At 37.1% G+C, this 19,122-nt stretch overlaps 1 protein-coding gene across 3 annotated transcripts in view; it reads right to left on the reverse strand.

Moving 5' to 3' along the window:
- The window catches only part of RABL3 (RAB, member of RAS oncogene family like 3), a gene marked incomplete at both ends in the record, with an annotated part of 51,388 nt that extends 32,266 nt beyond the window's left edge, over window positions 1–19,122 (reverse strand). For 2 of the 3 annotated variants that reach the window (XM_080696428.1, XM_080696427.1), the window contains 2 exons: window positions 13,713–13,804; window positions 19,018–19,063. In XM_080696428.1, coding sequence (XP_080552554.1) covers window positions 13,713–13,804; window positions 19,018–19,063 — 138 coding nt within the window. Of the gene's footprint in view, window positions 1–13,712; window positions 13,805–19,017 lie in introns of all 3 variants that reach the window. The other variant, XM_080696429.1, reaches the window with a different exon arrangement.

A 19,122-nucleotide genomic window follows, 5' to 3' on the forward strand; every position in this document is an offset into this window, starting at 1 on the left:
ACTGTTTGAGCTTTTGTTGGAAACCAAATCAAGACTACACTATACAAATGTTTTTTAATTTCATTTAAAGAGCTCACTATAACTAAAAAGTAGAAACAAATTTAGGAAGGAAAAATGACACACATCAAGAAACAACACTGGGTGTTGTACCTGATAATAAGTTTGGTTTAATAGCTATATCTGCAGAATAGTAATATTGTTAGAGAGATTCCAGAAAGGAAGACAGGAAGTCTTAGGAAAGAGTTCAGAGGAAAGAGAGAAGGGTATAAGAAGCAACTAGAAAAATATACCAGGGAAGCAGCAATTACTTTGTCTCATTCCCTGATATACTTCCAGTTCTCTGCACAGGGTTTAGTACCTAGTACATATACAACATATGTATTGAATGAACAAAGAAATGAATGAATAGTATAAAGGTTTACTAATTGCCTCTTCCTTTCCAGTAACTTCTCCTTTGCTTTCAATAAAGCTCATGTACTCTATTTTTTAAACTGTCCCCTTTATTCTGTACTTATTCATTTCTTTTTGTCTCTCTTTATTTTCTGCCCAGTCACATTATAACAGGGACTTGGGCCACCTTTGCTAAGAAGAACTGACTTAGGGTGCCGGTGCTCAAAAGGTAACTAAAAACAGGATGAAAGCTTGGAATCTCTGCCTTCATTTTGCATCTGTCTCCTTTATTCTCTTAAACTTTGGGTCATATTCCTGCTCAGCGCTGCACGTAGGCTAGTTAATCATTTAAGGTATACTCATCTAAGGTGGGTAATCAGCCCCCTGCAAGGCTAAAGACATCAAAAGTAACTAAGATTGCCAACTGTCAGCTTTGACGATGTCCTGTTCTAGACCACTGGCGTGGTGCCTACAGCCCTGTACCATCCAGAACACAAGCCTTGCAGCCAGATCACCCACTGATGAAACTGCTCCCACCACCAGCAATAGCAACTGTTTTTGGAAACCAAACCGCCCCATTTCAGGATCAGAGGTCTTAGAGATAAACAGCCAGTGCAAACAGAGATTTCATGCTCCATACCCACCCAGCAAATGGAGACTGCCCCCTGAGCGGAGGCAACTTCCTTGACAATGATAAGACTCTGACCAGAACTGAGTTAATGATCAGCCAGGCCAGCTTGACCAAGATTGCTTAATTGTACATTCCCCTTGCTCCCTGCACCAGTCGTTCCTCTACTCAAACTTAAAGCTCATTTTAGTATCTCAGAAAACTGGGCTGAGCTTCTGACCTCACTCATCTTCCTATTAGGATCATATAAATTCAAGTTCCTTTTCTGCTTTTTTATTGTTAATGTTTTCCCACTTGGTTTTGGGGGCAAGTGCCCAGGCCTGATTTATTGGAACCCCAAAGTCTGGCTTCTGGCCTAGGACTTTGGTAACATTACTTGGTTTCTGTCACTAACATGCAATTGTACTTGCTACTCGCAAAGGTCAGTACTAACTTCATCATCCCAAATCCAATTTTTGCTTGCTTTTCTCTCTCAATCCTTGTATCTCTATAGCATTTCAACTAAAAATCAATCCCTCCTTCATGAAATTATCACCTGTTTGCTCGTGGAATAAGTTTATTATCTTGGCTTTCCTCTTACCTCTGATTAATCTTGTGTGTGTGTGTGTGTGTGTGTGTGTGTGTGTGTGTGTGTGTGTGGTACCAGGGATGGAACCCAAGGGCATTGTACCTCCAAGCTACACCCCTAGCCCTAGTTTTGTGTGTGTGTGTGTGTGTGTGTGTGTGTGTGTGTGTGTGGTACTGGGGGTGGACCCTAGAGGCGTTTCTACCTCTGGGCTATACTCCCAACCCTATTTTATATTTTATTTGAAAACAGGGTCTCACTAAGTTGCTGAGAGCCTCACTAAGTAGCTGAGGCTGGCTTCGAATCTGTGTGATCCTCCTGTCTCAGCCTCCCAAGCGCTGAGATTATAAGTGTGTGCCACCACACCCACGCCTGCCCTAGGTTTTAATATTCTTATTTTTGAAACAGTCTGAGTTGCGAAGGGCCTAAGTAGCTGAGGCTGTCTACGAACTGCGATCCTCCAAAAGCTAGATTACAAGCGTGCGCCACCATGCCCAGCTGATTAATCTTTTTCTGGCCCCTTTTCCCCCTCAACTCTGTAGATATACCCCAAGGTGGTTCTTCTCTTTCTAAATTATCTTTTTTATTTTATTTATTTATTTATTTATTTATTTATTTATTTTTTTTTTTTATTTTTATTTTTTGCGGGTCTGGGGATGGAACTCAGAGGCATTTGACCTCCAAGCTACATCCCCTGCCCAATTTTTTATTCTTTATTTTGAAACAGGGTCTCAATGAGTTGCAGAGGGCCTCACTAAGTAGCTGAGGCTGTCCGCGAACCGCAATCCTCCGGTCTCAGCCTCCCGAATGCTGGGATTACAAGCATGTGCCACCACGCCCGGCTTTATATTATCTTTTTTATTTTTATTTTTTGGTGGTACTGGGGTTCCTGGAAGCCCTTCTACCTCCGGGCTACACTCCCAGATCTATTTTTACATTTTTATTTGGAAACAGGGTCTCCTAAGCCAGCGCGCGCGGCTGGCTTCGAACCTGTGCGATCCTCCTGTCTCCGCCTCCCAAGCACAAGGATTACAAGCGTGCGCCATCACGCCCGGCGCAACGTGTGATTATTGAGCAGTTGAAATGTACCTCCTTCAACTGAAAAACTAAAAATTTGATTTTATCTAATTTAAATTTAAATTGTCACATAAGGCTAGTGGCTTACTGTATTTAACACCACCAGAATACTTATTTGTTAATACTGTTCTGGGACAAGAGGTAGTATAGAGTAGTAGTAAAAAACACAAGATCTTGAAACAGACTACCTGGGTTTGAATCCCAATTTAATTATTTACTAGCAGTACAACCTTGGACAGTCATATAATACCTCTGTGCCTCAACTGCTTCATGTGTTAAATGGGTACGCTAATAGTCCCTTCGTTGTAGAGTTATAGAAATTAAACGAATTTGTATGTAAATGGATGTCTAAAGTAAGCACTAAAAATGTTAGCTATCGGTGTTAATGTTACTTTAGATAATTAATATCCATGAATTTTGTTCCATCTACTAGTTCTACCTTATGTTCTTTGTGTGTGTGTGTGTGTGTGTGTGTGTGTGTGTGTGTGTGTGTGTTTGTGTGTGTGGGTATACTGGGGATTGAATCCAGAGGCATTCTACCTCCAAGCTACACCCCTTAGCCCTATTTTATTATTTATGTTGAAATAGAATCTCACTAGGTTGATGAGAATATCACTACTTGATGAGGCTGTCCTCAAACTTGTGATTCTCCTGCCTCAGCCTCCCAAGTACTGGGTATATAGGCATGTACCACCACACCTGGCTTTACCTCATATTCTTAATAAGAATAGCAACTATGCCTTTTCTATTTCTCCCCAGTGCTTGCACACTATTTATACTGTCCAAAGGACTTCAATAAATATTGATTATCCATAATGTATAAATTAGAGAGTTAAACTCCATTAAGGTGAACTAGAAAAGACAAATACATTTCTTTATTTGTAATTTGTGAAAAGATTAACCTCTGAAAGTCTTTTGTCATAATTTGGAGTAGCCATGCATTTATATTAGTCCATTAGACTTGAGGTAACAAAATTATAAAAGAGGAATAAATACCACAAAATAAAAATTTTTCTTCCTTTTCCCTTCAATTCAGTTATGAACACCTCTACACTGAATACTGAATTCAAAATGTTAATAATTACTGAATATATACATTAAACTTATTAGCTTCACCAGTACTTGAAATTAAACAATTAAATGATCACTTTTATCGTCTCTATTTTTAGTTGGCTCTTAAAAGATCTGAAGTGAACTAAATGGGGCAACTGTTTCTATGAGGTTTTTTGTTGTTGTTTGTTTTTGGTGGTACTGGAGATGGAACCCTTCTATTTCTGGGCTACACTCCCAGACCTATTTTTTATATATATATTTTATTTGGAAACAGGGTCTCTTAAGCCAGCGAGGCTGGCTTCGAACCTGCACGATCCTCCTGTCTCTACCTCCCAAGCACAGAGTTTTGAAGAATAGATTGGATCGACATTAATTCTGGAGATCCCTTCTCAATAACACAAAAGCTGCAACTGCAGTTTAAAAATTCCTCTAGAAGATAGTTTCCAAGCTATTTAAGTAAAGTCTTTATAAGCTTTAATCGTCTTTTTCTAGAGGGAAAAACTATTCACTTATAACAACAGTCAAAATGATTTACATGTCTATGACAACTTTAAGATTATAATTTAAAAATGCCTCTTATTTGTGTCGTTACTCAAGACATGCATTTTTCTCATAGATGCAAGACAGAGATCAACCAACCCGAGATTCAGTGAACAATAATAAAAGCATGGTCATTTTAGCCTCACATAACCCATTCTTCTACAGTAACACAATTCAAATCAGACTGGCTTTAAAGGAATCAATTAGAACCATACTTATTCCAGTAAAATGAGTCACATTATTATATGATATTTGTCTTTGACTAACTACTATAGCTTTTACTTCAGTTTCCTCTTAGAAAGTTTTATATCCTTGCCAGAATTCTTGGAACTATGTAAAGAGTTAAAAAGATGCAGTATAGCATAAACTAATAGCATGGGAACTCTACCTTTACATTCTCTAAATGCAGGAGTTTCCAAAGGGAACTGCTATTGTTACGTCTAAAACTTGGTATGACTCTCAACAACTAATTTCACTTTGGTCTGCTCTCTGGGACTTGCTCAAAAGCACTAACTGCAAGCATAATCAAGTCCCCATTCTCATATACAGGGTACTGTTGAGACAACGTTTCTTTTGAAAACTTTGCTATCAGTCATACTTAAAACATGTTTTGCATACCAGTTGGCCTCAGTATACATGTTGAATCCTTAATTGGTCTCTCATATTTTTGTACCCAAACTGCTTTCTGCTTTCTTTACCCATCATTTAACACTTGTTTCCTTTCTCCAAATATTTTCTCCTGGAACTTTATGGTTATAAAATTTCATTTCCATTGTATCCTCAACCACACTTGTATTAGAAATGCCTGTCTCCTCCCTTAATACACAATTTCTCCTTATGTCTCTCAGACAAATATTGTTCACTCTTCAACACTCTACCTTTGGGTAGAGAAAAACAACAACAACAACAACAACAACACTTAGGTTATTCTCCAGAGCTACTTCTAGTACATTATTCTTCTAACCTTGTATAGGAAACCAGTGCTCTTTAGAGGCTCTAAACCATCAAGTATACTGTCCTGCCTTGCTTTACTGTTAATACCTAGTAGCTTCCTATCTGCATCTGATTTTAGTTTCCACCTCTGCTTTTAGTTCTTGCATCATCTACTTTCATATCTACCTGGAAAACTGATTCCACATTCTGTGCAGTGGATAACTCTAAAACCTGGGGCAAGGTCCAACAAACAGATTAAAAGATGAAAACTGCCATACTGGTCACTGTAACAAAATAGGCCTATACCCTACTTACAACAGACACACCATAAATACAACCGCAAGCAGTATGAAAGTGAAAAGATGCAAATAAGATATGCAACACAAATACTAACTAAAACTAAGTTGGTCTTACTATTTTAATATCAAAGAAGAAGGTTTCAGGGAATACTAAGTTACTAAATATAGAGCAGGACATATCACAATGATAAAATAGTAAGTCCTTTAGGAAGTTTAAATAATCTTAAATTAGTATGTACCCACTAATAATAACAGCAAACTACATAAATGCAAACCGGGCAGAATTCAAATGATAAGTGGACAAATCTACAATTATATAGGAGATTTATAGGACTCATTCTTTAGTAACTGATGAAACACACAGGCAAAACAAAACAAAAATCAGAATTCAATAGAACTGAACAAAATGATTAACAACCTTTATGTAACTCACGTACTTAGAACACTGTACCCAACAATTATACAATATGCATTATTTTCAAGTGCACATAAAATATTTACCAAAGTTGGCCATAAAATGGAACATAAAGCAAATCTCAACAAATTTTAAAGGGTGAAATCATACAGCATCTATTCTTTGACCACAATGAAAGTAAACTAGAAATAAATAATTAAGAGATAATTGACACTGTCAAATGTTTGGAAATTAAGAAGCACATTTTAAAATAACACACAAGTCAAAGAAGAAATCACAATGAAAATTAGACAATATTTTGAACTGAATGATAATAAAATTTCAGAAATGTAGCTAAAGCTGTGATTAGTTAGACATTTTAAGGTCTCAATACTATGAAGGGAAGCCTGAAAAAGAAAATCAATGAGTCAATTACTCATTTCAAGAATTGGGAAGACAGCAAATTAAACCTAAACAAAGTATGTACATTCTAAAGACAAAAGCAGAAATTAATGAAATACAAAGCAATGATAATAATACAGGAAATCAACAAAGCCAGAGAATGGTATTTATAGACTTTCTGGCAAGACTGATCAAGAAAATAAAAGAAAGCCACAAATTCTGCATACCAGAAATAAAAACAAAAAGTCCTCTGTAGGATTTGTGGTAATAGTCTTATTGTTCTATTGCCTGCTAAAAAGACAGTAGAAAGACAGAAAAGCAATTTTTTTTTTACAATTTACCTGAAAAAGATATTTTTCCAAAAACATAAATCACAACTGACACAAAGTAATAGTTATTTTCATATTTTTAAATGTTATTTAAAAACTCACACACAAAACAATCTTGGATCCAGATGATTATATCTGTGAATTAAGTATCCAAGGAAGAAAATGACCATGGTTTTTACAAGCTCTTCCAGAGAATACACACAGAGATAATACCTGTCAACTCATTTTATAAAGCTAACAGAAGCCTATTACAAAAAAAAAAATTTAAGAAAGGAAATAGGAGACTTCCGGAAAGATGGCGATGGAACAAAACAGGGCTTACAGCCCTGCTAACAACCAATCTCTATTACCACAAAATCAGTGCCTTTCATAGCCAGAAAACACCATCAGCAGAGAAACAAAAAATGTAATTTTAAGGGACAGAGAAAAAGAGGGCTGAAAAAACGAGACACCAGAAACCAGACCGCAGTGCTGCAGCCGGAGCCGCAGCGTGAAGCGGCGGACGCCATTTTGCCTTGTAGCACCAGGCTCCAGAGAGGAAGGTAACTCATAACAGAGCTCAGAAACCAGAGAGGAGATACGCCGGCCTCACGCCCGAGAACGCAGCAGCAGCGCCTTACTGCTGGCGGCAGCGGCGAGTTCACCTGACAGCACCAGACCAACTCACTCAACAGCCCAGCAAGCTCCAGAGAGGAGCAGCGGACAGCGAGCCGAGGTGAGCCGCTGCGGAACAGCCGGGCGGGATTCAGCAGATTTCTCGGCGCAGGGTGCAGCTAAAGCTCCCAGGGGCTGGGCTCAGCGCACCCTGCAGGGACTCAGAGTGGAATTCAAAAACAGAAAAGAAATACGCCAGCCTCACGGCCGAGGGCGTAGCAGTGGCGCCATATTGCTACCGACGGCAGCAGCAGCGAATTTACCGAGTCCACGACAGCTCCATCTGCGCACTCAACAGTGAGTCAAATTGCGGCCCATAGAGGAGAAATCCCAGTACTGTACTCCCAGGGACTTGACCCACTGGGGGAGTGGTGGTGGCAGAGATATCACACCATAGGAGAACGCCCAACCAGGCACCCCCCCATGGTCTAAAGCAGCCTCGATTGACTCCCTGGGTCTGAGACTGCGATACAACCCAGTAAAGGAGTAGTGGGGACTGAGATACCACAGACTCGAGATCCACAGCACCTTAAGTGAAGTCGTAGTGACCTAGGGAAGAACCCAGAGAAGGCACGAACTTCTGAAATCATGGGAAAGAGGAATAACAATGGAGCAATGAATGCCCACAACCCCACAACATCAGAACCTGATAAAACAGAAATTCAGAGATTTATAGAAGATCAAATCAGGAAAATAACTGTAGAAATAATAGAGGTGTTTTGAAAAGAATTCAGAGAGAGCCAAAGAGAGATAAAGGATGCAATTAATGAAGTAAAGGCCTCAATTCAAAGTACAAACAACCGATTAGACCACATGGAGAATAGAATCTCGCTCCTAGAAGATGATCATTCCAAAAATTAACGCATAGTTTCTAATTTAGAAAAAAATATCCGACAGCAGGAATCTGACATTGAAGAAATATGGGCCCATTTTAAGAGAGCTAACCTAAGAATAATTGGAATAGAGGAGAGAAAAGAAGATGAAACCAAAGGGATTAACAATCTTTTCAAGGAAGTAATAGCAGAAAATTTTCCAAACATAGAGCAAGAGGTTGATATACAGGTCCAGGAAACTTATAGAACCCCTGTTAGAGAGGATCAGAGAAGAGGATCCCCACGCCACATAATCGTCAAAATGACCAATGTGGAAGCCAAGCAGAGAATCTTAAAGGCAACAAAAACAAAGGGCCAAGTGACATTCAGAGGCAAACCAATTAGAATCACTCCAGACTTCCCAAACCAAGTCATGAGAGCCAGAAGGGCTTGGAGTAACATATTCCAAACTCTGAAAGAAAACAACTTCCAGCCAAAAATTTCCTACCCAGCAAAACTTTCTATCAAATTAGATGGGGAAATAAGAAGCTTCCACGATAAACAGAAACTGAAGGAATTTATGTCTTCAAAACCAGCGCTAGAGAAAATACTCAAAGAGATTAACTACAAAGAAGAAATAGGTAACACACATCAGAACCAGAGAAACAAGTTTTTCCATCCAACAGACAACTAAGATTGGTTATCTGTGGAGATTCATTATTTATGTTAGTCTTTTACCTATCTCTAAATTGTATTGTTTGCTTTTATTGTTGCTAACTTTTAGGATTTCTACTTGGGATATTAATATACCTTCAGATATAGCATTTGGAAATATTTTATCCCATTCTATCAGTAACTTTTAATTCTGTTTACATTGTCTTTGGATATACAATATTTTTTTTATTTTTTAGGGAGTTTGTATACTCTTCTGTTGCCTGTGCCATTGAAATCATATCCAAGAAATCACTGCCAATTTCAATGTTGTGAGGTTTTATGACCCAGATTTTCTCCTAAAAGTTTATAGTCTTAAGATTTATATTTAGGTCTTTTATCTATTTTGAGTTAATATTTGTATATGGGATTAGGTAAGGGTCCAATTTTATTCTTTTTCATGTAATTATTATTTTTCAACAATATTTGGTTAAAAGATTAGTATTTCCTCTACCAAATATTCGTGGAAAACTTGTCAAAAATAATTTGACAGTATATGGAAGAATTTATCTCTAAGCTTTTATTTAACTCCAGTGGTTTGTATATCTGCCTTTAGAACAGTACTACAGTGTTTCAATTATTGTAGCTTTATATGGTTTGAAATCAGAAAATATACATCTTCTAGCTTTGTTCTTCTTTGAGATTGTTTTGGGTATCTAGAGTCCATATTCCATATCAGGATAGATTTTTTCTGAAAAATAAATAAATGTATGATAGCTTCACCTAAAAAAAAAGAAAGAAAAGAAAAAATATTCTCTGGTAAGAAAGAAAGCAAAAAGAAATATTGAACTGTTATCTTTTAGTCATCAAAATCTTGGTATCAGACAAATGAAACTGTTTTGTGAGATTATCATCGTTAATATTGGATAAATTGCTATAAAACTAGATGTCAACCACTAAGCCAAGCATGGGAAGGAGGGATGGGGAGGGAACGGGGTGGGGATCGGGTAGGGGCTAACTGGGTGATGTGTGCATGTATGTCTACAAAAGTATTTTCTTTATACCATTATGATGTATGAATACATTGCACCAATAAAAAATAAAATTAAAAAAAAAGGAAATAATTGGCCAAACTTTCTCATAAATTTAGATGCAAATATCTAAAAAATATTACCAAACACAATCTAGTGATATATATATATACAATCTAGTGATATATATATATATATATATATATATATATATATATATATGTATAGCTAGTAGCCGGGCGTGGTGGCGCACGCTTATAATCTCAGTGCTTGGGAGGCGGAGACAGGAGGATAACCCAGGTTGGAAGCCAGCCTTGCTGGCTTAAGATACCCTGTTTCCAAATAAAATATAAAATAGGTCTTGGAGTGTAGCCTGGAGGAAGAAGGGTTCCATCCCCAGTACCACCAAGAAAAAAAAAAAGACTAGTACATTAAATGAAGAAATGAAGTTGGATTTATTCCAGTTTTTTTTTTTTTTTCCGGGTCTGGGGATGGAAGCCAGGGGCATTCAACCACCGAACTACACCCCCTACCCTATTTTTTATTCTTTATATGGAAACAGGGTCTCACTAAATTGCAGAGAGCCTCACTAAGTTGTAGCTGAGGCTGTCTGTGAACTGCGATCCTCCAGTCTCAGCCTCCAGAATGTTGGGATTACAAGCATGCACCACCACACCCGGCTCAGTTTTTTTTAACATTAAAAAAAATCAATCCAAGCTAGGCATGGTGGCGCATGCTTGTAATCCCAGTACTTGGGAGGCTGAGACAGGTGGATTGCAAATTTTCAGCCAGCCTTAGTTACTTAGTGAGGACCTCTTCAACTTAGTGAGACACTGTTTCAAAATAAAGAAAAATAGGGCAGGGGGTGTAGCTCAGAGGTCGAATGCCCCTGCGTTACATTCCCAAACCCACAAAAATAAATAAATAGCAAAAAATAAAAAATCAATCCACATAATTTGTCACAGTAATAGAATAAAGCAGAAAATTCTTAATTATCATGAAAATCAACAGATAAAATTAAATGCCCATTCATGATACAAACTCATCAAAATAGAAAAGTAAATTATTTCATAACATGTACTCACAAAAAAAAATTCTACAGCAAACATCATACTTGGTGGTATTATTATGAAGATTTACCCTGAGATTGGGAATGAAACAAAGATGCTTGTTATTGATACTTTATGCCATATTGTATTGTGTTTTAGGTGATTCAATAAGGCAAGTGGGGGGGGCAAACAAACAAAAAGGTGAATAATATAAGCAGACTGGGCTCTGTATGGGGATAGAAAAGAGGGGTATAATGAGTATAAAGGAATGGACAGAAAATTGTACATTTAATTTCAACTTCAAACTGTAAACACTAATTATAGCTTTCTGATCCTTCCTAAAAACCTCTGGCTAGATAAAACAGGTGCTGTTTTGTTTACTGTGTTATTGTGTGGATGATATAACCAAGCCTCAGGAGGTAAACTTAGTCTAAAGTCATTCTTTAGTAAGAAAATTCAATTGACCTAGGAAATAGGGGTTTAAATCCAAATTTCTTTTCAATATGCCATGCTCCTTCATAGAAAGGGAGCTAAAAAGTCTAAAGGAAAATTTTGTTCAGAATACATTATTGGGTTTCCCAGACCTAGATAAAGTTACCATTGAATTCATGATAGAGAACTTTTTTTCCCCCCATACCTATGAATTTACGAACAAATGACATAGAAAGGTCCCTTCCCAAATCAAATTCATAGAATTGCTTTGAGAGAGGGAGAGAGTGGGAAAAGAAAGAGAGGGGAAGAAAGAGAGAGGCACGAGAGAGGAAAGAGAGAAAAGCACAAAAAGAATGGGATATCGTCATACATTGGAAATAAAGGAAGAACTTAAAATCAGAGTCAAAGTGGGAACTGACACAAATTCAGATATAGCTTCAGGGGATGGTGCCTGAAATTTTCCTGCCCATCCAGAACAGTAGACCTGTTTTCTAGCTTGTAAGGCAAGAGTATGTGTTAATGACTGATAAAGACTGGACTGTAATTCCTTTTTGAAATTTGGACCCTTGATGAACTTGATGTCTCAGTGAAAGAGACAGTTGGAAAACTTTTCACAGGCTCAAGGAAGCAGAATATTCTTTTTGTCAGAGGCCTCTGGTGGGGGTGGTAAAGAAGAGATAAAAGACCCACAGGCCTGTGCTACAATAAGATGCTGAGAAAATTTACATTATCTAGATGGGAGGAAAACTGTGAGTGAGAAATTATGAAACCACTGAAATTCCTAGGGCCCTGGAAGCAATATTAAAAAAAAAAAAGGCGCTTTATAGGGATACTTTTGCAGCATCTAAGAATTTAGGAACATGGTAGGATTTCCACAGGAGAAGGGAAAAAACTTCTGCTTAAGATGTGGAGAATTATAAGCTATACAAAGAGATACATTTTCATAGAGTAGCCTATATAGTAAGATATCTGCTTCTATACCCAAATATAGTTCAATCCAAAAGATACTATAAGTATTTTGAAAATGATTACAATGAAATGTACAAACCATAATGAAAGATGAGTACATACTGAAATAGTCTGATGACTAAAAACGAATCAAAACGAACATCTAGAAACTAAAAATTATAGTTACTTGAAGTGAAAAATTCAGCAGATACATTAAAAAGCATACTGGACACAGCTAAAGAGATTTTTAGTGAACTGAAAGGCAGATATGAGTTCATCATCCAAAATGCAGCAAAGAGAAATAAAGAACAGTATGTGAGTTCAATTAAAAGATATACAGGCCAAACATCTAATAAAAAGTTAAAAGGAAGAGACAGTGGGAATGAGAAGAGACAAAACAGGTAATGGCTAAATTTTTTCCACAATAATTTATAAGAAGCATGACAATTTCTGAATGGGATGATGAATAAAACTAATCTGTACCTAGATACAGGTTAGCATAACTTCAGAGAATGAAAGAGAAAAAAGCCAAATCTTCTAGAAGCAACAAGAGGAAAAATAATTTAAAAAGGAATAATAGTTAATTGAACAAAGATTTATATTTAAGAAAAATGTAAGTCAGAGGTTATGAAATAACAGCTTTAAAGAAGGGGAATAAAATAATTTTTAAACATTATTAAAATAATGTTTAACTACCTACCTACAGTTCCTTCCATATTTGTTTCCTAACTCAAAGGTAAGACGTGTCAGCAGATAAGAGACTTGTCCAGAGCTAACTGGGATTACTATAGATCATTAATATCTGGGAAGATACTTATTTCAGAGGAAACTGTACCTGATTCCTATATGTGAAATTAAACAGCTGACCTAGGCAAAAGGCTCCAGAAGCTTCTGTATCTACACTGTGCTTCTCGTCTAAATTTGGCAGTCTTTGTGGCACAGGCTCAAGCAGAATTTTTTTTTTTTTTTTTTTTTTTTTTTTTAGTGGTACTGGGGTTCCTGGAAACCCTTCTACCTACCTCCGGGCTACACTCACAGACCTATTTTATATTTTTATTTGGAAACAGTGTCTCTTAAGTCAGCTAGGCTGGCTTTGAACCTGATCGGTCCTCCTGTCTCTGCCGCCCAAGCACGGGGATTACAAGCATGCACCACCACGCCCGGCTCAAGCAGAATTATAGAGCATATTAAGTGAACTCTTGACATAGAATATTGTGACTAAAACTGATATCTGGGAATCAGACTAATTGGGTTCAAATCTTGACTTTGTTTTATATGAGCTGAGTGAATTTGATAAGTTATTTCTCCATGCCTTCGTTTTGCACCTGTAATGGCACAGTTTAAAAAAGATTAAATAAGCTGAGACATGTACACATTTGGCATAGTACCTGGCACATAATAGGAGCTTACTGATTTCTGGCTATTATTATTACTTAATATTGATGATGATACTGTAGTCTGATCATGTAGCTTGAAGGAGTTACCTTTATGACTACCTAAAAATTAAAATATAAGAGACACATACTCTGACATCCACTGAGCAACCCACAGTCCATGATGGATTTCCCAGCACTTGGTTTTGGCATAGAAGGTGGACTAGTGAAGATTTCCCAACACCTGGAAAAGATACAAGAACTCTAGTCATATAAAACATATGCTAAAATCTATTATAGCAGAGTAAAACTGAGAACATACAGGAACAATTATACTTTAAGGATAGTTGTTTAAAGAGTGCCCATACATTACCAACAACAGAAGCTTTATTGAATAAAATGAAGATGGTTAATGGCAGTAGTCCTCTCAAATTTAGCACTATAATCAGAGTTTATTAAAACACAGAGTGCTGCGCTTAGCCCCCGGCTTTCTGATTTAGGTCTGTCATGGGGTCCAAGCTTTGGTTTTTCTAACTTGTTCTCAGCTGACATTGATGTTACTAGCTTGGGGGCATAGAGCAATTTCATATAAACTAACCCCTTTCCTTTTGAATGGTTTAATATATATAGCCTATATTAGAACTGTAGAATCTTAGAGACAATCTCTCTATCCTCCACCCCCATGCTGAGGTCCCTTCCATGGCACGCTGTTAGCTTGAGCTTGACCGCTATAACAGGACTCAATACCATCTCATAATTCATATACTCCAGTTCTCTCATATAGTGATTTTTAAAATGCAGCTAACCACTTGGCACAGACTTACCCTTTGGATAAAAAGAGCAACTCTACTCTTTTCTATATCCTGGTCCTTTATTTTGAGGTAGCGCTTTATTTTCCTTCTTATCTTTTGGGCTGGAAACAACCTAGATAATAATGCTAAGGTAGCACTTGAAGATTTGTATGAGGAAGAAAGGGAATGAGCTCTCCCCATACATCCATGTATGGAGTCACTCATTCATTTAACAGTATTCTGGGATTTTACTATGACAGGCACAATTGGGGAACCAACGAATCACTAATTACATCAAAAATTAATCATCTTTGTGTAAATTATGTATGAATCTATCATGTTTATTTTTTACGAGTTATATTTACAGATAATTGAGAAAGCATTAAAATAAAAAAGAAAGAAAAGCTGCGTGGAGGTGTATGCCTGTAATTCCAGTACCTGGCAGGCTGAGAGAGGAGGAATGAAATTCAAGACCAATCTCAGTAATTTAGCAAAATTTTCAGCAACCTACAGAGCCCGTTTCAAAATAAAAAGGATTAGGGGTATAGTTTTTTAGTCATTTTTAGTCTGGTGACTAAAGCCCAGGGGTGTTCATACTGATCGAATGCCCCTGGGTTCAATCCCTAATAACACACACACACACACACACACACACACACATGAAAATCACTGAAGACCACAACTGTCAATATATAGGCTTATTTAATTCTATTGGATGAATTTTTCTATAAGCAAGTGGCTATTGTGATTATATAGATGGTATATTTAAAAGCAATAAAAACAAGATAAGCCTTTACTCACACAGCTTATTCTCCCTGGAATATTTTACCTATTTCCTCCCCTCTCACATTGACCTGGTAAAGTGCTCTTTTTAAGACTTAGCATTATTCTAAAATATTTTCTGATTCCACACAGATACAACTAAGCATGCCAGACACTGGGCCTCCACTGTATCCTGCACAATGCCCTCCAAAGCACTTTAAACACATTATTATTTCTAGGTTTTATTTACTCTAAGTTCCTTAAGGACTGGGGCTAGGTTTTACTCGCTTTTAAAAAAAATCTTCAATACTCAAAAGAGAGCCTTAATTAGTATTTATTTATTGGCTAAAAGTTTGCATGCTTGTAATCCCAGAGTCTCAGAAGGCTGAGGCAGGAGAATCACAAGTTCAAGGTCAGCTTGGGTAACTTAGCTTGATCATGTCTCAAGAAATAAAAAGAGATGTACATGTTCAGTGGTAGAACCCCCTTTGAGTTCAATGCAATACTAAAAGAAAGTTTATATATTATAGAATCTTCATAAACATTTTTAATATTTCAATAGTACTTCAGAGATATAATAATTTACTTAACTATTCTCCCATTATTAAATATGTAAGGTGTTTTAAAATTTTAACTACACTAAGAAAAGCTTTGTTAAAAACTGCTTTTAAAATAAAAATTATTTACTTCCTATATCTTCCCAGAAGGTCAATAAAAGGGAAAAAAAATTAAAGTTCTTGAAAAATACTGACAACTTTCTTCTAGTTACATACCCCTAGTCATATACACAGCCTACATATCTTGTTACCTCAGTAGTACAGTGAAGTTTACTTCATCTTTACTCATTTCATAAAAGAAAAAAAGAAAAATTGACTTTTGTCTGCATTTTTATTTTGGTAGTATTGGGGATGAAACCCTTCTACCTCCGGGCTCCAAAACTTTTTATTATTATTATTATTTTTTTTAATTTTATTTTTTATTTTTTGGTGGTATTGGGGTTCCTGGAAACCCTTCTATCTCCGGGTTTCACTCCCAGACCTATTTTATATTTTATTTGGAAACAGGGTTTCTTAAGCCAGCAAGGATGGCTTCGAAACTGCGCAATCCTCCTGTCTCTGCCGCCCACGCGCGGGGATTACAAGCGTGCGCCACCACGCCCAGCTGCATTTCTTTACTTTCTTTGCAGATCGTCTTTCCCCTCTTATGAATTCTCTGTTGATGAGCCCTGCCATTTTACTACTGGGTTTTAGTGTTTACAATTTGTATGACTGCTATATACTTAAAGACATTAATCATCTCATATAATTTAATGAAACATTTCCCTAGGTTTCCCCTTCATTATTTTTATTTATTTATTACATTTAAGATTTCTGAATTTTCAAATTTAGTTTTCTTTACTGCATTGCACCTGTTATCTAAAATCTTTAGGGCATAACATTAACTTTTGTGTTTGCACATAGGTTTAGGTTAGAAGCATATATCTAGACTTTTAGTTATCAGCTTGATGCAAGGTTTGAGCCCTAGTTTAGCTTAGGTTAGGACAAACCTCTCTATGCAATAATATTGTATGAATGAACTCCTTTGGCTAATAAGTATTAGCAACTGAACAGTAAGATAGTTGAAGTGCTAGGGAATAGTCAGTTACTATTCATTTCTTTGAGAATGTTGGGAGGTTCTGATTCTGTTTTCACCTTTAGAAGTAAATTAAATAAAAAGAATGCACTTGATTTGCTTTGGGGGGAAAAAGGCACAGTCAAATAAATGCCAGTTCTAAATATAGCTGTTATTAAGGTGTTAAATTCATTCCTAATCTCTGAAAGAACAAAGAGAAAATGGTATTGGGTATGCTACTGAGTCTTCCAGGATTCCTTATTAAGTTATGCAGTACCTCTGTAGGATACAAAACAAGCCTTGGAATATCAAGCCATTCCTTTATGTATGTGTGAACTCTCAAATTTTTACAAGGGGAAATAAGCCTTTATTCAAATGTAAACTTTGAAGTTTGAATATAAAGGTAGACAAAGTGTAAACATGTATTCTGACCTGTCAAAAATCACTATTGAAGTGAAAATTGATAAAAAGACAATAACTGAATTTGCACATATAGCTTAAAAGTGAATGTGTGACAAGATTAATCATTTTCTGGTGGGCACAGCATGGATCCTGGTGTCTGTTTTACAGCTAAACATGAGGAGAGGGGATGTGCTTAATAATTGTACTTTCCATATTTAATGCAGCTGTCAGTTCTACCTGCTATGCAATGTACTGATTCTATATTTATAACTCCAGCACCTATTCAGTACCTATAATAGGTATTGATATTAATAGAATGCCTATTTATTATATAACAAATCAACTAGTTCCGACAGTTTGAAACATGAAGGGACTGCTAGGTAAAATAGAAACAGGAATTGTAGAGGAGACACAATACCCACTTTACATATCATGAAGAACTGAGTCAGCTCTGAATTCCACTCTTAAATTGTATTTAGTAATACTCTTGACAAGTCCCTTTAGGCTACCACTGCATTCATCTGTAAAACCGAATGATTTTACTAAATTAATTAGCACCACTATAAGCTACGTAATGAAAAAAAAATGAAGTTGACATGCATTGGGATTATGTTCATAGACTTTCTTAATGCAATTTTCTTGGGGGAATATTATACAATACTCTCTGTAAAACATTTTGTAATGCAAATAATCTCAGGTAATGTGAAAATGTCCCTCTCGATACCACAACTTTATATACTTTCCATAAGGCTAGCTTTCTAGCTCTTTTGGGTATGTCCTCTCCACCTCCAAGCATCTATGACAATATCCTTTCTCACAGCACAGACTCAAATGTCAAATCCAGGAAAACAGACCTGTAAATACAGTTAATATTCATTCATGTTCTTAAGAAGAACCAGATTGGACATTAAGGTAGGAAAGAAAAAGGTAGTGAGGTGGGAGGGGAAAATGTAGCTGTCAACCTTACATTTCAAACATGCAAAGTGTCAAAAGAAGAATTGTAACACTAGGATTAAAATAAACTCAGCAATAAGTCCTGCTACTTGGGAGAGTGGACCTTATCTTACTTTCTCCATTCCCTACCATCTAGCATGTAATAGGGTTCCCAGTTAATATTAAAAACAAGAAAATCAAGTTTTTGATTAGCTGTGAAACAGAGTGGGGTGGGGTGATGACACTCAGTAATTCCAGTACTTGAGAGGCTGAGTCAGGAGGATCTCAAGAGTTCGAAACCAGCCACCGCAAATTGGCGATGTTCTAAGCAATTCAGCGAGACCCTGGTTCAAAATAAAAAATAAAAAGGTCCAGGGGTGTAGTTCATGGGTAGGATGCCCCTGGGTTCAATCCCCAGCACATGAATAAATAAATAGATAAATAAGTAAATGTCAAACAGTGTTACCAGCATTCCAGTGCACAATATAGTTTAGCATTTAAGTGCGTGAACTCTGGGTTTTAACAAGCTACCATTTACATTTCTCTGCCTCACTTTTCTTGCCTGTAAAATGGGGCGACAGGACTAACCTCAGAATTAAACGAGTTAATATATGCAGAGCGCTTGCCAGTGTCATTCTTCTTAGTGCACGTTTGACTTAATAAATATCAATGTCTTCAAAAAATACAGCTATTTTCAAAATAGTCTAAGCTCGGGTTTCAGAACACCGACTTGGAAAGCTAGAGCGCTGAGATGGGCCGGGGCTCGGCCCCCCGACCCGCAGGGCGTCAACGCTTTGTCAAAAGGAGCAAGGTCTTCTGGGAAGTGTAGTCTTTAGTCCTTCAGAGGGACTTCTGCAGTGACCAAAGAGCCAGGGAGTTGAAGGAAATCAGTGAAGAGTGAGGGGTGGTGGGTAACTCAAGAGTGTCGGGAGCCCCCGAGGTGGGTTAAGCCGCTCACCTGAGTCTCCCAACACCAGAACCTTCACCCGATCCAGGGACGCCATCTTGCCACTGTGCCGGTTAACGCCTGTTCCGGGATTCTAGGCCAATCAGAGCGGGGCAC

Source organism: Muscardinus avellanarius, assembly GCF_963383645.1.
Source record: "Muscardinus avellanarius genome assembly, chromosome: 5".
In the NCBI taxonomy this organism is placed as follows: Eukaryota; Metazoa; Chordata; class Mammalia; order Rodentia; family Gliridae; genus Muscardinus; species Muscardinus avellanarius.